We start from the raw sequence: 19,866 nt of genomic DNA on the forward strand, positions 1-19,866 counted from the left end.
GTATTTATGAAAAACCCACAGCTATCATCATACTCAATGACTGAAGCCTAAAAGCCTTAAGATCAGGAATGAGACAAGGATGCTGGCTTTCACTGCTGCTATTTGACATTGTACTGGAAGTTCTAGCCAGAGATACTAGGCAAGAAAAAGAAATACAAGGCATCCAAGTTGTAAAGGGACAGGTAAAACTATCCCTATTCCCAGATTACATGACCCTATAGAGAAAAAGTCCCAAAGAAAACTACTAGAGCTAACAAATTCAGCAAAGTTGCAGGATATAAGATCAACACATAAAAAGCAGTTCTATTTCTTTTTTTCTTCTTTTTATTTTCAACTGGTTCTTCTTACCAATCAGTTGTATTTCCATACACCAGTAATGAACAATCTGAAATGGAAATTAAGAAAGCACTTCCATTCACAATAGCATTAAAAAGAATAAAATATCTAGGAACTAACTAAGGAGGTGAAAGACTTGTATACTGAAAACTACAAACATTACTGAAAAAAATTAATGATGACATAAATGGAAAGACATCCATGTTCATGGATAGGAAGACTTAACATTGTAAGATATCGGCGCTACCCAAAGTGAACCACAGATTCAATACAATCCCTATCAAAATGTCAACAGCCTCTTTTGCAGAAATGAAAAAAGCTGATCCTAAAATTCTTATGGAATTGCATAGGTCCCCAAATAGCCAAAACAATCTTGAAAAAAAGATAATAAAGTTAGACTCCTCACACTTTGCAACTTCTAAATTTACTACAAAGCTACAGTACAACCATATAGTACTGGTATGAGGACAGGCATATAAACGAATGGAATAGAATGGAAAGCCCAGAAACAAACCCTCACGTGTACGGTCAACTGATTTTCAACAAAGGTGTTTCAACAAATGGTGTTGAGACCATTCAATGGGGAAAAGACAGTCTTTTCAACAAATGGAGCTAGGAAAACTGGATATCCACATGCAAAAGAACAATGTTGTACCGTTACCAAACACCATATACAAAAATTAACTCAAGGTGGATCAAAGTCCTGAACTTAAGAGCCAAAATCATAAACTCTCAAAAGTAAACATTGGAGAAAATCTTCATGACATTGGATTTGGCAACAACTTCATGGATATGACACCAAAAGCGCAGGCAACAAAGAAAAAATAAATTGGACTTCACCAAACAAAAGAACTTTTGTTTATCAAAGGATACTATCAAAAGAAGTAAAAAGCCAACCTATTGTATGGAAAATATTTTCAAATCATGTATGTGATAAGGGGTTGATCCAGTATATATAAATAATTTCTAAAACTCAGCAAAAAACAAGTAATTCAACTCAAAAATGGGCAAAGGGGCTGGACACAGTGGCTCACACCTGTAGTCCTGGCACTTTGGGAGACTAAGGTGGGAGGATTGCTTGAGGCCAGGAGGTCGAGACCAGCCTGAGCAAGAGTGAGACCGCATCTCTACAAAAAAATAGAAAAATTTGCCAAGCATGGTGGCATGCACCTGCAGTCCCAGCTACTTGAGAGGCTGAAGCAGGACAATCACTTGAGCTCAGGAATTTGAGTTTGCAGTGAGCTATAGTGAGGCCACTGCGCTCCAGCCTGGGCAACAGAGCAAGAACCCTATCCCCCTCCACCAAAAGAAAAAAAAAAAGAAAAAAAGAACTAAACAAACAGAAAAATGAGGCAATTATTAACTCCAAGAAAAAAGCACATTATACAAAAAGAAAGAAATCCACTATTTGGCTCAATGTGACAATACCGACACAGAACATGGTCATAATAAGGTCAATACTGAATACTGAGTAAGCCAGAAACTGTGAGATAACTCGATTGAGAATGTGGAGGGGGAGGGGTGTGGGAGGAAGCGTAGGGGAAAGGGTGCTAAAATGTCATCCTTTATAACTGGGATGTGAGCACACACCATCCAAAATTCATAAACCAAGACATAGAATAAATAGCATGAATTATAAATGCCCACATTAATTTATATATATTTTTAAAAGCACAAACATATAAATTCTAAGACTCTGGGGCAGTGAGAAGGGTGAGTGAGGAGACTGTTGTTCTTGCTACAAGCCTTGTAATGCTATTTGATTTTTGTACATTACATTAATATAAAATGAAAACATTACATATTGAAACCTATAATAGTTGTGCTGATGAAATTTAAAATCTATGTAAACGGTCTGTTTTCTAGAAAAGCCAACTAACAAAATTGATCCCTGAGAAGGCAGGAAAAAAAACAGAATAGGGCCGGGCACAGTGGCTCATGCCTGTAATCCTAGCACTCTGGGAGGCCGAGGCGGGTGGATCACTTGAGGTCAGTTGTTCAAGACCAGCCTGAGCAAGAGTGAGACCCCGTCTCTACTAAAAATAGAAAGAAATTATCTGGCCAACTAAAATATATATAGAAAAAATTAGCCGGGCATGGTGGCACATGCCTGTAGTCCCAGCTACTACTCAGGAGGCTGAGGCAGGAGGATCGCTTAAGCCCAGGAGTTTGAGGTTGCTGTGAGCTAGGCTGACGCCACGGCACTCACTCTAGCCCGGGCAACAGAGCGAGACTCTGTCTCAAAAAAAAAAAAAAAACAGAATAGACCAGTTAAATCTAGAACAAATTGAAAAAGCAGTTAAAAAATCTACCCTTAGAAAAGGCATCTCCCGGCTGGGCATGGTGCCTCACGCCTATAATCCTAGCACTGGGAGGCCAAGGTGGGAGGATCGCTTGAGCTCAGGAGTTCGAGAGCAGCATGAGCAAGAGCGAGAGACATCTCTACCAAAAATAGAAAAATTAGCCAGGTGTTGTGGCACGTGCCTGTAGTCCCAGCTACTCAGGAGGCTGAGGAAGGAGGATCGCTTGAGCCCAGGAGTTTGAGGTTGCAGAGCTATGATGACGCCACGGCACTCTAGCCAGGGCCACAAAGCAACACTCTGTCTCAAAAAATAAAAATAAAAAAAAGACATGGTAGATGGGTATCTTTGGAGTGAAGTTAAGAAAGAGATCCTAGACCAGAAAATACCTGCAATGTCCAAAACCAACGGGGATTATTAACATCTAACCTATAAGAACCTTTTTCTAACCAACAAGAGAAAGACAAGAAACTCAGAAGAAAAGAAAAAGTCAAAGATGTAAAAAAACTGATAAGCCATAGGGGAAAAAACAACAAACATTTGGAAACATGCTCACACTCCCTCAGGAACTACAAATCAGTTCATATTTTTCGCCCATGAGATTGGCAAAACTTAGATACCTGATAAGGTCTCGAGTTGAAGCTACGAGAACCAGGTGCCTCCAGCAGCAGGTGGGAGTGGCAATTGCAGAGCGAACTGACAACACTGCAGGTGTAACCATTCGACTGAGTGTTTCAAAAAAATCAAAGAGAATGAGTTGTTCAAATGTGCTGTATGGAAAAATGTAAAGTGAAAAGAATGAGTAATGCATAGAGGATTGGCCCGTTTGTGGGGGGAAAAGCACCTACAGGCATATCTCACTTGACTGCGCTTTGCTGTATTGCGCTTTGCAGATATTGTGGCAACGCTGACTAGAGCAAGTCTACTGGTGCCATTTTTCCTTTTTTCTATTCGAGACAGAGTCATGCTCTGTTGTCCAGGCTGGAGTGCAGTGGTGTCATCATAGCTCACTGCAGCCTCACACTCCTGGGCTCCAATGATCCTCCCACCTCGGCCTCCCAGAGTGCTGGGATTGCAGGGGTCAGCCACCACACTCGGCCTATTGGTGCCACTTTTCAAAAGCAAGTGGTCACTTCCTGTCTGTGTCACTTTGGGAATTCTCAGGATATTTCAAACTTTTTCATTATTATTATATCTGTTATCTGTGATCAGTGATCTTTAATACTATTGCATTTAATGTTATTTAAATAACAACTTAATACTGTTGTAATTTAGTGCTATTTATTATTTAATACTATTTACACTATTATAATTGGTTTTTGGTTTTGTTTTGTTTTGTTTTGAGACAGAGTCTCACTCTGTTGCCTGGGCTAGAGTGCCGTGGCGTCAGCCCAGCTCACAGCAACCTGAAACTCCTGGGCTTAAGTGATCCTCGTGCCTCAGCCTCCCAAGTAGCTGGGACTACAGGCGTGCACCACCATGCCCGGCTAATTTTTCTATATGTTTTTAGCTGTCCATATAATTTCTTTCTATTCTTAGTAGAGATGGAGTCTCACTCTTGCTTAGGCTGGTCTCGAACTCCTGACCTCGAGCAATCCACCCGCCTCAGCCTCCCAGAGTGCTAGAATTACAGGTGTGAGCCACCTCGCCCAGCCGTAAAACCATTTTTAAAAGGAAAATTCACATACCATGTGGGTTTTTTTGCAACCACACAGCTGACAAATGCTTAGTATGGAGGACGTACACAGCGGACAATCGCAAATCAGTACGGAAGGATAAACATTCCATAGAAGAAACAGACACAGGACATGAATGGCGGTTCACAGCAGAAACCAGCATGGCCAGTAAACATGGGAAGAGACGTGCAATTCCTCTAGAAACTGGGGAAATGCAAGTTACAATCACAATCAGGTGACGAAAAATTTCAAAGTCAGATGGTGCCAAGGAGCAGGGAAAAGGTATCATGGACATTCCTGGACATGGGTAGAGGGTGATCCAACCATGGACCGACCACTGCGGAGGGCACTTCGGCAACACCCGGCACAGCCTAAGGCCCAGGAAACCCACTTCTACTTAAATGCTCCAAAGTTCTCACACTCGAACATTCCAGAATGTTCACTATGTCATGGTTTATAACAGTGGAAACTTAGAAACCACCTAAATAGAGTATATTTATATAATGGAAACCAAGCAGCAATCCAAATGCATGAACTGGAGCTACATATATCAACACAGGGGAAAAAAAAAATCTCTAAAACAATGTTCAGTTTTTACGAAAAGGTGGAGCCATGAAGCCAATCTGAACAAATTTCAAAAAATTTAAATAATGCAGAAAATGTTCTGAGACCACAGTACAATTAAGGTAAAAATCAGTAGTAATGGGTATGGAGTTTCCTTTTAGTGTGATGAAAATGCTCTGGAACTAGATGGTGATGATGGTTGCACAATTTTAATAATTTTAACATAATTTCTTAAAAATCAATAACAAAAAACCCCTAAGAAAATCCCATGTTGATAAAATAATATCCTTCTAAACACATAAAGCAAAGGAAAAAAAGCAAAAAGCACAATGCAGGCCAGAAAACCGAGTACTAATGAAAATATTGATATGACATATCACAATTTATGAGATGAAGCAAAAGCCATGCTTAGAGGGAAATGTATAACTTTAAATTGATTTATTAGGAAAAAAAACTGAAAAAAAATTAATGAACATTCATCCCAGGAAGCTGGAAAAAAAAAACAGCAAATTAAATCCACAAAAAAGTAGAAGGAAAACAGTAACATTATCAAATAAAATTTTAAAAATACTGAATGTCGATAAAGCCAAAAGTTGGTTCTTTGGAAAGACTAATAAAATTAATAGAACTCGGGAGATTAATGAAGAAAAAGATAAAGTAGAAATAGTCCTATTGGGACTAGAAGCACGATGTCACTGCACTAGTTCTGCCAAAAATACACACTATGAATCCGACCGTGGAGAAACCTTCAGACTAGATTGAGAGTCTGCAAAACCACCGGCCCGAACACTTCAAAAATGCAAATGTCATGAAAACCCAATTTCACTCTGAGGAACTGTCCCAGATGCAAGGAGACAGGTGACCTCTCCATTAAATGTAATGCAAGATTCTGGACCTTGGAAAGAACTGCTGTTGGGGCCACTGAGACGGCTGGCACGGTCCACATGGGGTCTGGAGATGTGACAGGTGGCCAGGGTTACCTTTCCCAGCCTTGTAACTGTCTCGTTGTTGTGTAAGGGACTGTCCTTGTTCTTAGGAAATACACACAGAAGAATTTAGGTGCAAAGGGGCACGATGTCTGCAATGTTCTCTCGAACAGTTCAGGTGTAAACGGACCCGGGGTAGAGTTCAGAATTTAGTTCCAAGCCAGGAGGAGCTTCGGCTGAGAGAGGCCAGCTCCCTGTCACAGCTGCGGGTTTGGGGAGAAGGGCAGACCCCGGGATTGCTCCTTGAATCACCCACGTGCACAGACTGGACTTGGGCTCAGAGGGTCTCACGCTTCATCTGTGACAAGGAAGACACATGGCCTCCGAAGCCAGCCCTGCGGCCCTGGGGCAGAGGCTCTTCCCAGCCGGCCGACTGAGGCCCAGGCACGTCTGAGAAGCAGAGACTGTGCTGGGACTGCCACCAGGGAATCCCGGGCTGTTCCTTGGTCTGGGCTGACTCCGCTGCGCCCAGCCCTGTGCCCTGGTGGGAGCAGTGTGGCTCTAGCCAGCCACCTTTGGCCCTTCGAGGCCCAGACGCTTCTCAGCAGGTGGGGCACCTGAGCACCAAGCCGCACGGGCCAGATTGCTGAGTGAGGACAGCTGGGTCCCCAGAGGAAGGCCCCAAAGACAACTTCAACCACATGCCTGGTTCCCTACCCCCGCTCTGGGCCAGGAGCCAGAGCTACCTCACTGGAGAGGCCACGGAGTCCTCTAAACAACCCCTCTCCACTGTTCCTGGGCTCACAGGGACCCCACCTGGGTTCAGTGACTCAGGGAGTGACAGGCCTTCATTTGCCCTGGGAACTAAAATAAAATCTTACGCCCTCCAGCTGACTGAATGGACCCCTCTCGGCCAAGAAGACCCCAAAAATACCCTAAAGCCGAGTTGCTGGCCATGAGAAGGGAGGTCGGACATGCCTTGTCACACCCCCCTCCCTTCTAGGGAACCCCCTGTGTAACTCATTACCCGGCCTAAGGCTACACAAGACAAAGCTTAAACCACACCTGCAAGTTGTCAACTCACTTAACCGATCACTTGAATCTGGGTGTATGCAGACGGCTTGTCTCTGATTAACAGATTTCCTTAACTTAAAATACTCCAAGTCTTTAGACAAAGCTTCATTTCGTTAACTAATTACAAATCAAAGAATCTCTAAACCCACCTATAACCTATAAGCCCCCTGCTTCGAGATGTCCCCCCCTTTTCAGACCAAACTAACACACACCTTCCACGTATTGATTTATGACATCACATGGAATTCTTGTCTCCCTAAAATGTATAAAACCAAACTGTGACCCAACCACGGCGAAACTACCTGCTCAAGGCTTCTTGGCGTGGCTCTCTAGGCCACGGTCACACATATTCCGCCCAGAATAAACCTTTTTAAGTTATTTTTCAGAGTTTGGGTTCTTTCCCATCGGCAGCCCGCAGGTGGGATTGGTCAAACTTGGCTGCTTTTGGGAGAAGCCCTGGAGCCCACTCTGCCGTCACACCTTTGGCTTGTACCCGAGTCCAGAGCAGGGACAGGGCGGACCCCAGAGGCCAGAGAGGGTGGGGGCCAGGGGCTGAGGCCCCATGCACTTACCTGAGCCAGGAAGCAGCACAGGTAACCCAACTGCCACCAGCTGCCCAGGCGCAGGGGAAGCGCCTCCCCCGCCCACAGGAGCCCACCCATGTGGTGGGGAGTCAGGACCTACACCCGCACCAGGACGCTCACCTTGTCCTGCGGCACCTCCCTCCACCCAAGGCCAAGTGCCGCCCGGCCCTGCAGAGCGGAGGCTCTGGGCTGCACCCTTCAGCTGTGAGTGCGGGCACCTGGCACATAAATCCACACGCAGGGATGGCGCCCCCTTGAGGGTGGCTCCTGAAGGGTCACCTCTCTCCCTCCCCACCGCTTCCCTCCAGAGCCCTCCCAGCAATGCTCGGTGCAGGGCTGTCCCCACCTCCTTTGAAATCTTTCTTCGCTCACTGTTTTCTCTTCCAGCTGCTTCACTCACGACACTGGCCCAAAGGGCAAGAGCTCATCTGGCTACAGAGGGACCTACATCCCGAGCCAGCCGGCGGGCACCAGGACCCTGGGCTAGACCCCCACCCCTCAGCTGGCTCAGGGCTGGTGCTAGAGCATTCGATTAAGCACACGGGTTCCAGGGCTCTCTCCAGCTTTGCTTGCCCATGCCCAGCCCTCCCCTCCTGTCAGGAGCCTGGGCCTGCCCAGGGGACTCCTCGCCAGTGGCCCTGCCTGGCCCGGCGGCTCACGGCCACTGTCCCAACACTCCCTGGGGCTGGACCCAGGTCCTCACAACCCGAGTCACAGGGTGGGGCCTGTGGGAAGGTGGAGCTCCATGCAGACTAGAGACCCCCTTCCCTCTGGCACCCAGGACAGGCGAGGACACGAGGACACGATCAGGGGACAGGTGTGTTTTATTACCTACAGCCCCCATGGCACACAGTGGCCCAGCCCCACAAACTGTCCAGGACCTGCAGGCCTAGTCACTCCACGCCCCCCTCCTGACCCCTGACCTCAGGGAAAACGGCAGACTCTGCCCAGGGGCTGTCCCGCCTGGCTCTTCATGCCCAGAGTGTCACTCGGCCCCCCACAGCCGCGCCTTCAGGAGGCCAGGGCCACGCAGATAAGGAAAACGAGGCAGCGTCGCAGAGCGCAGCGGACAGACGGAGCTGACGACGGTCCGTCCTCAGACGCAGGTCGCCGCCCCGCCCTCCGCGGTCTGATCTGGCCTGCGCAGGGGTGAGGGGCGCGGGAGCCCCCCCAGCCAGTCCGGGGGGCTGGGCCCCCGCCCGCCATCCAGCCCCTGACCAGCAGTCAGGGCCAAAGCCACAGTCCCCGGCGGGGGCCCAGGGCCCCGTGGAAGGCTCAGCTCCGGTAGCTCCTGAGCAGGTGCCCGGCGATCACCAGCCTCTGGATCTCGCTGGTGCCTTCGTAGATCTCGGTGATGCGGGCGTCGCGGTAGTGCCGCTCGGCTGGCATCTCTGTCACGTAGCCCATGCCGCCCAGGACCTGGATGGCCTACGAGGGGAGCAGGCGCTCGCGAGGGAGAAGACCCCACTCGTGGTAAAGACGGGGCAGGATCGGCCCCCAGAAGGGCCGGCTGGGGGAGGGGCAGGTGGCACCCTGGTCGTTCGCCGGGACACTCACCTGGTGGCTGATGGCAGTCGCAGCCTCCGATGCCGCCAGCTTGGCCATGGCCGCCTCCTAGCCACAGGGGAGGCCGAGTCAGCGCCTTCCCCTCGAGGGGAGCCCCGGCTCCCGGCCCCCCGGCAGGGGCGGCCTGCAGGCCCCTCCGTGACCAGCAGTAACCCCCCAGGCCCACGCCACCCCCCCACGGGGGCCCACCAAGCCCTGCGGGCACCTTGGTGAAAGGCTTCCTGTTGTCCTTCAGCATGGCAGCACGCCAGGTCAGCAGCCGCGCGCTCTCCAGGGCCAGGGCCATGTCCGCCAACTTGAACTGCAACAGCCCCGCCCCACGGTCAGCGGGTGCCCCTCCCCCCCTCCAGGGACAGGGGGCAGGAGGGACGGGGATGAGGGAGCAGCTAAGAGGGGGCCTTCCCACCCTCCAGTGCCCGGGCCCAGCTCCTGAAGCCACCGCCCCTCACCTGGATGCCCTGGAGCTTGGTGAGGGGCGCCCCGAAGGCCACGCGGCTCTCGGCGTAGTGCACGGCGCAATCGAGGGCGGCCTGGCCGATGCCCAGGGCCTGGGAGGCGATGCCAATGCGGCCCATGTCCAGGGTTTGCTGTGGGGACGCCCCGGTCAGCGGCTGGCCAGCTGGGGCCCAGGCCTGGCCCCAGGGCTCTGCCCCCGCCGCCAGCTCACCATGGCGATCTTGAAGCCCATGCCCGGCTCCCCCAGGATGTTGTCCTTGGGGATGCGACAGTCCTCAAAGATGAGGTTGGCCGTGGACGAGGCCCGGATGCCGAGCTTGTCTTCCTTCTTCCCCAGCGTGAGCCCAGGCGTTGGCATGGGGACCAGGAAGGCACTGATGCCCTGAAAGGCGCCAGGCGGCCGAGCGACCTTCTCAGAGGCTGTGCCTCCGGCCACACGCCCTGCACCCGGCCAGCACACGGGACACCAACCGCAGTCCCTTCCCCCAGCTCCCGCGGAAGCTCCGGCCGGGACGCCCCCTGCTGGCTCCTGGGGGAGGCGCAGCGGCAGGCCGGGGAGGGAGAGCGACAGCCCCCCTCGCCCAGAGCCCGAGCAGCCCCAGCAGGGCCAAGGGGATGGGATCTAGGAACTGCGGAGTGACTGCAGCCCAGAGGTCTGACGGTCCCCTTTCTGGGGTCCCCACCTTGTTGTGCAGGGATCTGTCCGTGCTGGCAAAGACCACGGCGGCCGAGGCCTCCCAGGAATTGGTGATCCAGGCTTTGGTGCCGTTCAGGACCCACGTGTCCCCCTCGGCCCGGGCAGTGGTGGAAGCGGCTCCCGCATCGCTGCCATTCCCTGCCACACAGACCCAGGATCCAGCGCTGACCCTGCCCACCCAAGGGCACCCAGCCTGCCTCCAACCCGCGATGTGGTGAGCAGGAAACCCTGCGACTTGGGCTCCCAAAATCCAAGGTCTGCCCCCAAGAGAAAGCTCCAGGGCCACACCAGCTCCCAAAGCTCTCAGCGACAGGTCCCAGAGGGCAACGGGGGCGTGCAGAAGTGGGGCATCTTCAAGCCAAAGGGACCCCAAAGCCAACTTTCCTCCCCACCAGCGGAGGCGAGAGCGTTCTCCTTGGCAAATGGCCGGTGGCCAGAGCTCGGCCTGCTGCCTACACCGAAGCCGTTCCTCCCCCCCACAGCAGCACAGGCCCACTCCTGCCTGTCCCCCTGGGGGCATGAGCTCCCGCCTGGGTCTGTCACCCTGATTCTGAGCTGAGGGGACGGGGCCAGCCCCTGCCCCACCGTGGTACCTGGTTCACTGAGAGCGAAGCAGCCAATTTTGTCGCCACTGGTGAAGGGAGTGACCCACTGCTGCTTCTGTTCCTTGGAGCCGAACTTCAGGATGGGCCCCAAGTAGAGAGACTGGGGCAGTGAGGGGACAGTGAGGGGCAGTTGGAGGCCCACAAGCCCTGCCACACCCCGCTTGCCCGTAGGCTGTACCCCAAGGCCTGTTCTCTCCAGGGGCTTACTCCAGTAGGACCAACTCCAGAGACATCTCTGCAGAGATCCAGGAATGGGGGCCGAGGCCTGCTGCCCCCAGGAGCCCCCCTCTACCTGTGTGCCCGGGGCCCGGGAGGGCACTCACGTTGTTGACACTCATGATGACCCCGGTGGAGGCGCAGCCCCGGCTGATCTCCTCCATGGCGATGGCGTAGGCCAGGTAATCCAGGCCGGCGCCGCTGAGCTCCTCGGGCACATCCATGGCCAGAAGCCCGAGCTCACCCATCTTCTTCACCTGGCCCCAGGGAAGGACGTCACTGCCAGGTCAGCTGGTAGGGGCCGGGACCCACCCTCCCCAACTCCAAACCCTCCTGCCCCTGAGCCAGGGCCTGCAGAAACTCAAGCCCTGTGACCCCACCCTGGGATCCCCAAGTCCAGACACCGAAGACCCAGCCCGGCTGAGGTCCTCAGAGCAGCACAAATCATTCAAGCTGTCCTGTCCCCACTCCATGCTGGCTGTCCGCTCTGTCCACAGCCTCCGCAGGGGGCAGGCAGAAGGCACAGGAAGGCTTCAGAGGGCTCCGAGATAAGGAGCAGGACCACAACTGTACCATAATGACCTTCCTTCAGTCCCCTAAGTGTATTCCCTGCCCCCAACACACCCTCCCCACCCACAGGGCCTTTGCATATGCTCCTTCCCAGGTCGGTAATGCCCTTTACCAACCGGTTACTATCTCCTCCTCCTTCCCTTCTGATCTCAGCTCCAGCCTGGGCTGCCACCTCTGGCCTCACTAAGTTAAATCGTTTAATCACACACTCCTGCGGCTCCTCTGCACCTCTGCGGTGCTTGTGCAGCCAGAATTGGAATTTCTCATTTATTAACGTGCTCATTTTCACTTAGGTCTCTCTTCCTGACAGTGAGGCCAGGGACTTTTTGTGTTTTTGCTCGCTGCTGTATACCCAACATTAGGGAAAGAATGAAGGGACGATGAGCTTGGGATATTTTATTTGGAATAACAATAATAATGGTAGTAATTGTTAATCATCAAGAGCCTACATACTAAATGCCAAATTCTGAATGAAGTGCTTTATTGTGGATTCTTTCCTCTGAGTCTCTCTAAATCTCCGTGAGAATGATACTCTTAAAAAAAAGAGAGAGAGAACCACATGAAGTTGACAGAGGTCCAGTTTGTCACCTCCTGTGGACCCCACTGTATGTGCTGTGACAACAGAGACCTGCCACTTAACAGGCATGCAATCTGGTTCTTTTCCTTTTTTTAGAGACAGGGTCTTGTTCTGTTGCCCAGGCTGGAGTGCAGTGGCATGATCATAGCTCACTGCAGCCTTGAACTCCTGGGCTCAAGAGATCCTCCTGCCTCAGCCTCCGGAGTAGCTAGGACTACAGGTGTGCAGCACCATGCCAGGCTAACTTTTTTGATTTTTTGTAGAGACAGGGTCCTGCTATGTCGCTCAGGCTGGTCTCGGACTCCTGGGCTCAAGCCATCCTCTTGCCTCGGCCTCCCAAAGTGCTGGGATTACAGGCGTGAGCCACGGCATCCAGCCTCCTGGTTCAAGTCTATAAAATGCCACAGACATTTGTTGACTGTGGAGCACTAGCTAAGTGCACGGTGTCATATTAGACAGGAAGATGTGAGTACGAGTAGGACCCAATCCCGGCCTTGGGAAGCTGACTGTCTGAATTAACTGGGATATCAACACGATGATGAGGTAAGAATCACAGTTTACAAATGGAATGCTGCTAGGGCACAGACAGATGAACTCTGGTGGGGAGAAATGAGAGGAGGTGGCATTCAGGAGACATTTTCAGGGTGCGAATTAACAAGAGTCAGTGGGCACGAGGGAGAAAAACGGGGTAAGACTCTAGGGGTTTCTACGTGGCAAACTAGGGCCATGTCAACACCATCCTCTGAAACAGGGCACCAGAGGAAAAGAGTTTTGCACCCGGCACTTTGACATTATTCAACAAATATTCACTGAGCAGATGAGAAGAAACTGGGCTCAGTTTTAACCATATAAATATATGTACCTACATTTCACAATTAAGGAGTTCAAAATCGGTCGGCAACACCACGCTACTTCCTATTTCCCTTTAGCACGAAACGGCATTGTAAATTCATAGCAGTTTCTCTCATTTGTTTGTTTGCACATAAAAAGATTAAAGTCCAAGTACGGTTACAAAACCAGCCAAATGAGCAGGACTGGCACCGCTGCCGTCACTCCCGGCCTATCTGCCCTCAGTTCTTCCCCGACCCTCCTCCATGAAGCCACCTTTTTTGGAGGAAAAAGTTCTTTGGGAAAAAATATTAGAAATCACTAACTAAACACCTACGATAGGCCGGGGGTTGGCTCAGAAGCCTGTATTCTGGCTCCTCTAGTTACCGACTGTGGGTGTCAAAGTGAGAAGCTTCCTTCTGGCTTTAGTTTCCTCACGTGGAAACTCAAGGCCATGAAGTCCCTACCTCATAGTGTTGTCTTAAAGATTTAATGAGTTAAATACATGTGTAAGTGCCAGGAATATAGTCACCTCCGAATGTGACTACTGAGGCTAACGCTATTGGGATTTTGAAACACTGATTGTATTATTTTGGATTTTGCAAACATGCCACATTATTTATGCATGTCCCGTTCTCTTTTTTTTTTTTTGAGACAGAGTCTCGCTTTGTTGCCCGGGCTAGAGTGAGTGCCGTGGTGTCAGCCTAGCTTACAGCAACCTCAAACTCCTGGGCTCAAGTGATCCTCCCGCCTCAACCTCCCGAGTAGCTGGGACTACAGGCGAGAGCCACTATGCCCGGCTAATATTTTGTTTCTATTTTTAGTTGACTGGCTAATTTTTTTTTATTTTTAGTAGAGACGGGGTCTCGCTCTTGCTCAGGCTGGTCTTGAACTCCTGACCTCAAGCAATCCTCCCACCTCGGCCTCCCAGAGTGCTAGGATTACAGGCGCGAGCCACCGCCCAGCCCATGTCCTGTTCTCTGACCTCTGCCTGCTCTCTCCCTGGGTCCTCCTATCACTGGGAGCTCAGCAGCACACACAGTGCCAGGGATAAAAGCAAGGTGCCACCAGGCTTCAGTCCTTAGCTAAGGGAAGCAAACACTGGGAAGGAAGCTGTCCGTCCCCTTGGTCCCCAAACCAGAGTCCGGTGCGTGAGAATGGCGGAGAGAACAGCACACTCCGCCCCACTCCTCCCTAGCTCTTCCCTGCACCCAGAGGCAATTCTTATAACTGCTTTGCATCGGTAAAAAGGAGATAATATCAGCAGGACGAGATGATCTAATGAGATTATAGGTGTGGAAACACCTTGTAAAAGATAAAACAAAATACAGGTTTATCACTACTCTCAGCTACCTTCCTGTATTCAGCAAATCCTTTCTGCGGAGCCTCGACATGCCGGAAGGGAACGAGGCTGCTGTCTGTGACGTCCTTCTTCAGTCCCCATGCCTGCCACCATTGGGAGGATTACCCTTGCAACCTCCCCGCCCCACAGGCAAGGAGGACAGTATAAAGCCAGAGGCCTAACTTAAGAGCAGGAGGGCAAACAGTCTTGCTTCTACTAGCAGCTTTCTTGCACAGGGCAAATCTACGTCTGGAATTCTAGTGACCATTTGAAGGAGTCCAATATAGGCCAGATAAATCAGGCGGTCTGTCATCTGGCAGGAAGAGCCCCGACACAGAGCCGTGTCTTGAACGGTGGCCTTGGGGCACGCACCTCTAAACTGCTGCTGCTTTTCAGTTGCCTCTCTGCCAATTCCCTTTCTCTCCTCCCAAAGAGTCTGAGTTTTTTCACATCCACTAACGGGAAAGGTGAAGGGGTAGCACCAGCTGAGGTTACTGAGTCACGAGCACGTGTGTGCATTTGGGGGAGGGGGAGGGAGGTCGAGTAGGGGTAGCTGAGGCTTGAAAACAACGTCCCCAACTAGAACAGGGCTTCCCTGCCTGCCAGCTTGGCTTCTGGGACAACCTAGATAGTGGATGGAGAACGGTTTTGGAGCCGGCCGGCCAGACCTGGGCCATGAATTATAATTGCTCTAGAGACCACTTAACTCTTAGAAAGTCACTTAACTTCTCTTTGCTTCAATTTTCTCAACTGTAATGAAAATAGCAATAATAGTATTAACAGCTACCATTTTTCAAGTACCACACCCCATGAATTTGGCATATGTTAACTCACAAAATCCTTGTGATCGCCCCAGAAAGCAAAATGGAGAGCCGATTAGATGAGGTGGGGGTGTCTTTGGGATTAAATGAGATGACACATGGTAATGTCTAACACCTGTAAGTTGCCCAACTGATCTGGGTGCCCAGAACGCCACTTGCCTACTCAGCTTGTGCCCACAGGCTAGGCACGACGCCCAGCACAGTGAACACACACTATTCACTGAGAATAAGAACGAGTGGCCCCAGAACCTACAGAGAATGTCAGTGGGGACCACAACTCTTGAATTCCTCAGGTGGAAAAGCAGGCAAGGAGGGGAGACCAGAAGGTTCGCCCTTTCCCAAATCATTCATTCGGCAAATGTCTACTGAGTGTTTACACCATGTGCCAGGTATCTTGCCAGGTCAGGGGACACAGCAGTAGCGTCTTAACCGTGTAACTGCCGAGGAGATGAATGCAAATTGAGGAACACAAGGCATAGGAGGACGTTCTGATGGGGAGCTCAGGGCTTGGCAGGAGACAGCTCCAGCCCCAGCTCTACAGCCCATTCACTCCATGACCTTGGGTACATTACTTAAGCCACCCATGAGTTTCAGTCTCATCCATTGTACAGTGGGATATATAATAATAGCACCTTCACCTTACAGGACTGGTGTGAGGAACAAGTAAGATAACCCACCTCATGCGCTTAGAACAGTGCTCAGCATGTGGCGAGTACTCTATTAACCGTTAATATTAGCACGATACTTGGCACATAGTAAGCACATTGCCCTGTTGTTCCAGAAGTTAAATCCTGGCTATAGGCCACATGCTGGACAAGGGAAACTTCAAGAGCCTTTTCTGGGTCCCAGGCCCTGCTTTGGGACTCCTCATCGGGTCACTGCCACCACTTATCCCGGAGCCGAGCGCAGGCCGCCATTGTGGTGGTACTCTCACCTGAGCTGCTGGGAAGAGATGCTCCCTGTCCACCTGGGCCGCAATGGGAACCAGCTCCTTCTCGGCAAAGTCCCGGCACGTCTGACGCAACATCTGGTGTGTCTCGGGCAGCTCCACAGACTGGTAGATGGTGTGTAACTGTCGCCGGTCCCGAGGATGGAGGGCTGCCCGCAAGAAAGGAGAATGCAAGAGATCTCGAATAAGGATAATAACAGGGATCTGCTAACTTAGTGGTTCTCCACCAGGGAGGATTTCGCCACCTAGGGGACACCTGGCAATGTCTGGAGACATATTGGGCTGTCACCACTGGAGCGGGGAATGCTACTGGCATCCAGTGGGTAGAGGTAAGGGATACCTCTAAACAAACTATGATGCACAGGACAGCCCCGCAACCAAGAATTACCAACCAAAGATGTCAATAGTGCCGAGGCTGAAAACCCCATACTAACCATGCTTACTATGCTCGCTAAACACGTCACATTCACTGAGTGACTCAATCCTCTGTATAACACCAATTATAATAAGACCTCAGCTCTGTGGCCCGAGGCAAGGGTTTCAACTTCCCTGAGTCTCAGTTTCTATAAAATGTGGAAGACAATGCTTTTGTTCTGGGAACTTCTGGGAGTGGGAGGATTAAAGAAACACTAACTATAGTACTTAGCACAGCGCTCAATTTCCCCTTAGTATAATAATTCAGGGTGCGTGGATTACTCTGGACCAGGCAAAGGAAGTCTTGGTCATATGTGTCACCACTGCTATCTTGGGAGACAAATGGTAAGACAAAAAAGGTACTGTATTAAATAATCACCAGCCTGGGCAACATAACAACACCCTGTCTCTGCAAAAATTAAAAAGTTACTTAGGCACAGTTGCGTTTGCCTGTAGTCCCAGCTACTCCGGAGGCTGAGGCAGGAGAATTGCTTGAGCCCAGAAGTTGGAGGCTGCAGTGAGCTATGATGACGCCACTGCACTCCAGCCTGGGCGACAGAGCAAGACCCTGTCGCAAAAAACAAACAAACAAACAAACAAAAAAAGAAAATCACAGCCAGGCGAGGTGGCTCACGCCTGTAATCCTAACACTCTGGGAGGCCGAGGCGGGTGGATCGCTCGAGGTCAGGAGTTCGAGACCAGCCTGAGCGAGACCCCGTCTCTACTAAAAATAGAAATAAATTATCTGGACAACTAAAATATATATAGAAAAAAATTAGCCGGGCGTGGTGGCACATGCCTGTAGTCCCAGCTACTCGGGAGGCTGAGGCAGGAGGATCGCTTAAGCCCAGGAGTTTGAGGTTGCTGTGAGCTAGGCTGACACCACGGCACTCACTCTAGCCAGGGCAACAAAGTGACACTCTGTCTCAAAAAAAAAAGAAAAGAAAATCAGCAATAGCAAACATTTACAGAGCACCTGTTGCACGCCAGGCACTGTACTAAGTGCTTTACATACCCCGTGATTTAATTCTTCCAACAGCTACTTCACTGTGGCCATTCTACACACGGGCCAACTGAGGCTGAGCGGGGCTGAGCGTCCTGCCCCAGGTCACAGATGCGAGTGTGGCTCTGGTTCGTGCCCCGGCCCGGCTCCGGAGGAGGGATGCACCCTGAACCTCCGCGGGGTGAGATGAGGGAAGTGAGTGCGGATGCAGCCGTGAGAACTGAGCCGGCATGGGGGTCAAGCGGGTGGTGGGGGTCCAAGCGGGAGCCGAGGTCGCCGAGCGGCCGAACTGGGGCAAAGGCCGCGCGCGCCCTGGGAGGGCGCTTCGCACGCCCGCCCTGACCCCCGCCCGCTCGGCTGGCCCGGGCCGCTGCCCGGCCGTGCAGAGCCCGAGCGCACTCACCTCTGCGGAGGGGGCCGCAGGCCCGGAAGAGCAGCGAGGCGGCCATGGATGACAAACGGACACGACGCTGGACTTCTGCGACCTCCGACTGCGACCGCGCGGTTCCGAACTGCCGGGGCGGAGCCAGGGGAGGGCAGAGGCCACACCCCTCGAGCCGCGGGAGAAGCGGCGTCCCGGGGGCGGGGCGTCCCGGGGGCGGGGCGTCCCGGGGGCGGGGCGTCCCAAGAAGCCAAACAGATAAGTCTCCTGGCGCGTGTGAAGTCTCAGAGGTCGGTCTGCTAGCTGTCTGTGCTCTCACCCGTTAGTGAAAATGTCAAAACAAAGCCAAGAATAGACCCTTGCAGAAAGGCCATAGAGCTCTTTCTAAAGCATAAGTAAGATGGCAATCCTGGGCTTAATGGCTTCATTCGCGGGCCCATCTTTCTTAAAATCCAATTCCATGCCTAAAAAGCTCTTTAGGACCTGCCCCTGCCTACCTCTCTGCCCCAAGCCCAGTGTTCCCTGACAGTCTTTGCTCCAGCCACATAGGCAGCTGTTCTCTAAAACCCACTAGCTTGCTCCTGCCTCTGGGCCTTTGCACTCACTGGTCCTCTGCATAGAATGCACCTCTTCTTTCTGGCCTCACCGAGGCCTGCCTGACCACACCAGGCCTATGTTTCTCTCCTACTGTCCATCGTTCTTTTTATTCACGGCACTTTACATCTGAAATTACTTTATGTATCATCTCCCCAACTAGTCTCTTCGCTCCAAGAAAGTCAAGGGCTTTGTCTTGCTCTGGTGCTAAATATTTAGGCCCATGGAACTGGGTTGCCAGGGAGGGAGGTTTCTTTTCCCCAGAGGTTGTGAAGGTGGGGTGATGCTGCTACCTCTCTTCCACTGCAGGCCTAACTGTATCACTCCTAACTGGGGAGCAGAGCCCTGATGGCAGCCGTACATTTGACCCTTAGCATCCTCACTAGGACACCTTCACCCCGCCCAAGAAACAACGCTGATTTCACATGCCGCCCAAGGGTCTTTTTGTTGACACAGGTGCAAATCTGACTCCCACAGCCTCCTGGGCGCCCTCCTAGGCACCCACACATCCCTCCTTCTCCCAAAAAACTCAGCCAGGCATCTGTCCCCAGCAGTGACCCATATGCCAAAAATTGTCTTCCTCCAAGACCTTGCTCTACTTCCTACAAAAAGAACAATTGAAAGATGCGACAAAGTCCTTAATGTTACCTTTCATTAAAAAAAAATGCATTGAAAAAAAAAAAAAAAACCTCTAAATCTACACTACTTTAAAGTCAAATGAGTGACTCACAGGCAAATGCCCTGAGGTCGTCCTCACCTTTAAGTCATCCCACCTGGGCACCAGCCCTGGGAGGAAGAAAAGATGAAAAAGTAGGAGAAAGGAGGCAGAAATAAGTGAATCATGTTTGTGAGCAGAGGCCAATAAGAACAGCATCAGGTGCCACAAAACACCTAAGCCAGCCTCTTATTTTAGAACTGTCTTTGTGACCATAAAAATGGATGTAAGTTTTATGTTAAAAGTATACAGCTTTCCTAATAGAGACATAATCAGATGGTGGTTACAAGAGGCTGGGGTGAGGGGAGGGAACTGGCTGCAAACACAAGGACTCATGGGAACTTTTTGAGTGAGTGTGATGGAAATGTCCTATATCATGATTGTGATGCAGTATTAAGAGTACACATTTGTCAAAATGCATCCAACTGTACTCTTAAGTGAGGCGAATTTTACTGTAGTTAAAAGTATAACTTAATAAGCCTACTTTTAAAACATGTATGTAAATTTTTAATTCTTAAAGCCACTCTGGCAAAATATAAAGCAAAAATATTAAACCTAAAGCACAATACTATTATTCCCCAATCACCCAAGAAACCAGCTATTAACATCATACCAACTCATTATAACTAATTGCAGAAAGCCCATGTATAGGAGCCAAGATAGGAGACCCC

General features: G+C 50.9%; 1 protein-coding gene across 1 annotated transcript; it reads right to left on the bottom strand.

Annotated features, from left to right (window-relative positions):
* Nucleotides 1–8,266: 8,266 nt before the first annotated feature.
* Nucleotides 8,267–18,033, bottom strand: ACADS (acyl-CoA dehydrogenase short chain). Its single transcript, XM_045534662.1, has 10 exons — nucleotides 17,908–18,033; nucleotides 16,073–16,236; nucleotides 11,108–11,257; nucleotides 10,773–10,884; nucleotides 10,166–10,317; nucleotides 9,694–9,864; nucleotides 9,476–9,613; nucleotides 9,232–9,327; nucleotides 9,018–9,074; nucleotides 8,267–8,888 (listed from the first exon to the last, which is right to left on the bottom strand). The coding sequence occupies exons 1-10, from the start codon at nucleotides 17,951–17,953 to the stop codon at nucleotides 8,736–8,738; spliced, it is 1,239 nt and encodes a 412-aa protein (XP_045390618.1). The 5' UTR covers nucleotides 17,954–18,033; the 3' UTR covers nucleotides 8,267–8,735.
* Nucleotides 18,034–19,866: the final 1,833 nt, after the last annotated feature.

The sequence above is a fragment of the Lemur catta genome, chromosome 21, assembly GCF_020740605.2.
Source record: "Lemur catta isolate mLemCat1 chromosome 21, mLemCat1.pri, whole genome shotgun sequence".
NCBI classification, from domain to species: domain Eukaryota; kingdom Metazoa; phylum Chordata; class Mammalia; order Primates; family Lemuridae; genus Lemur; species Lemur catta.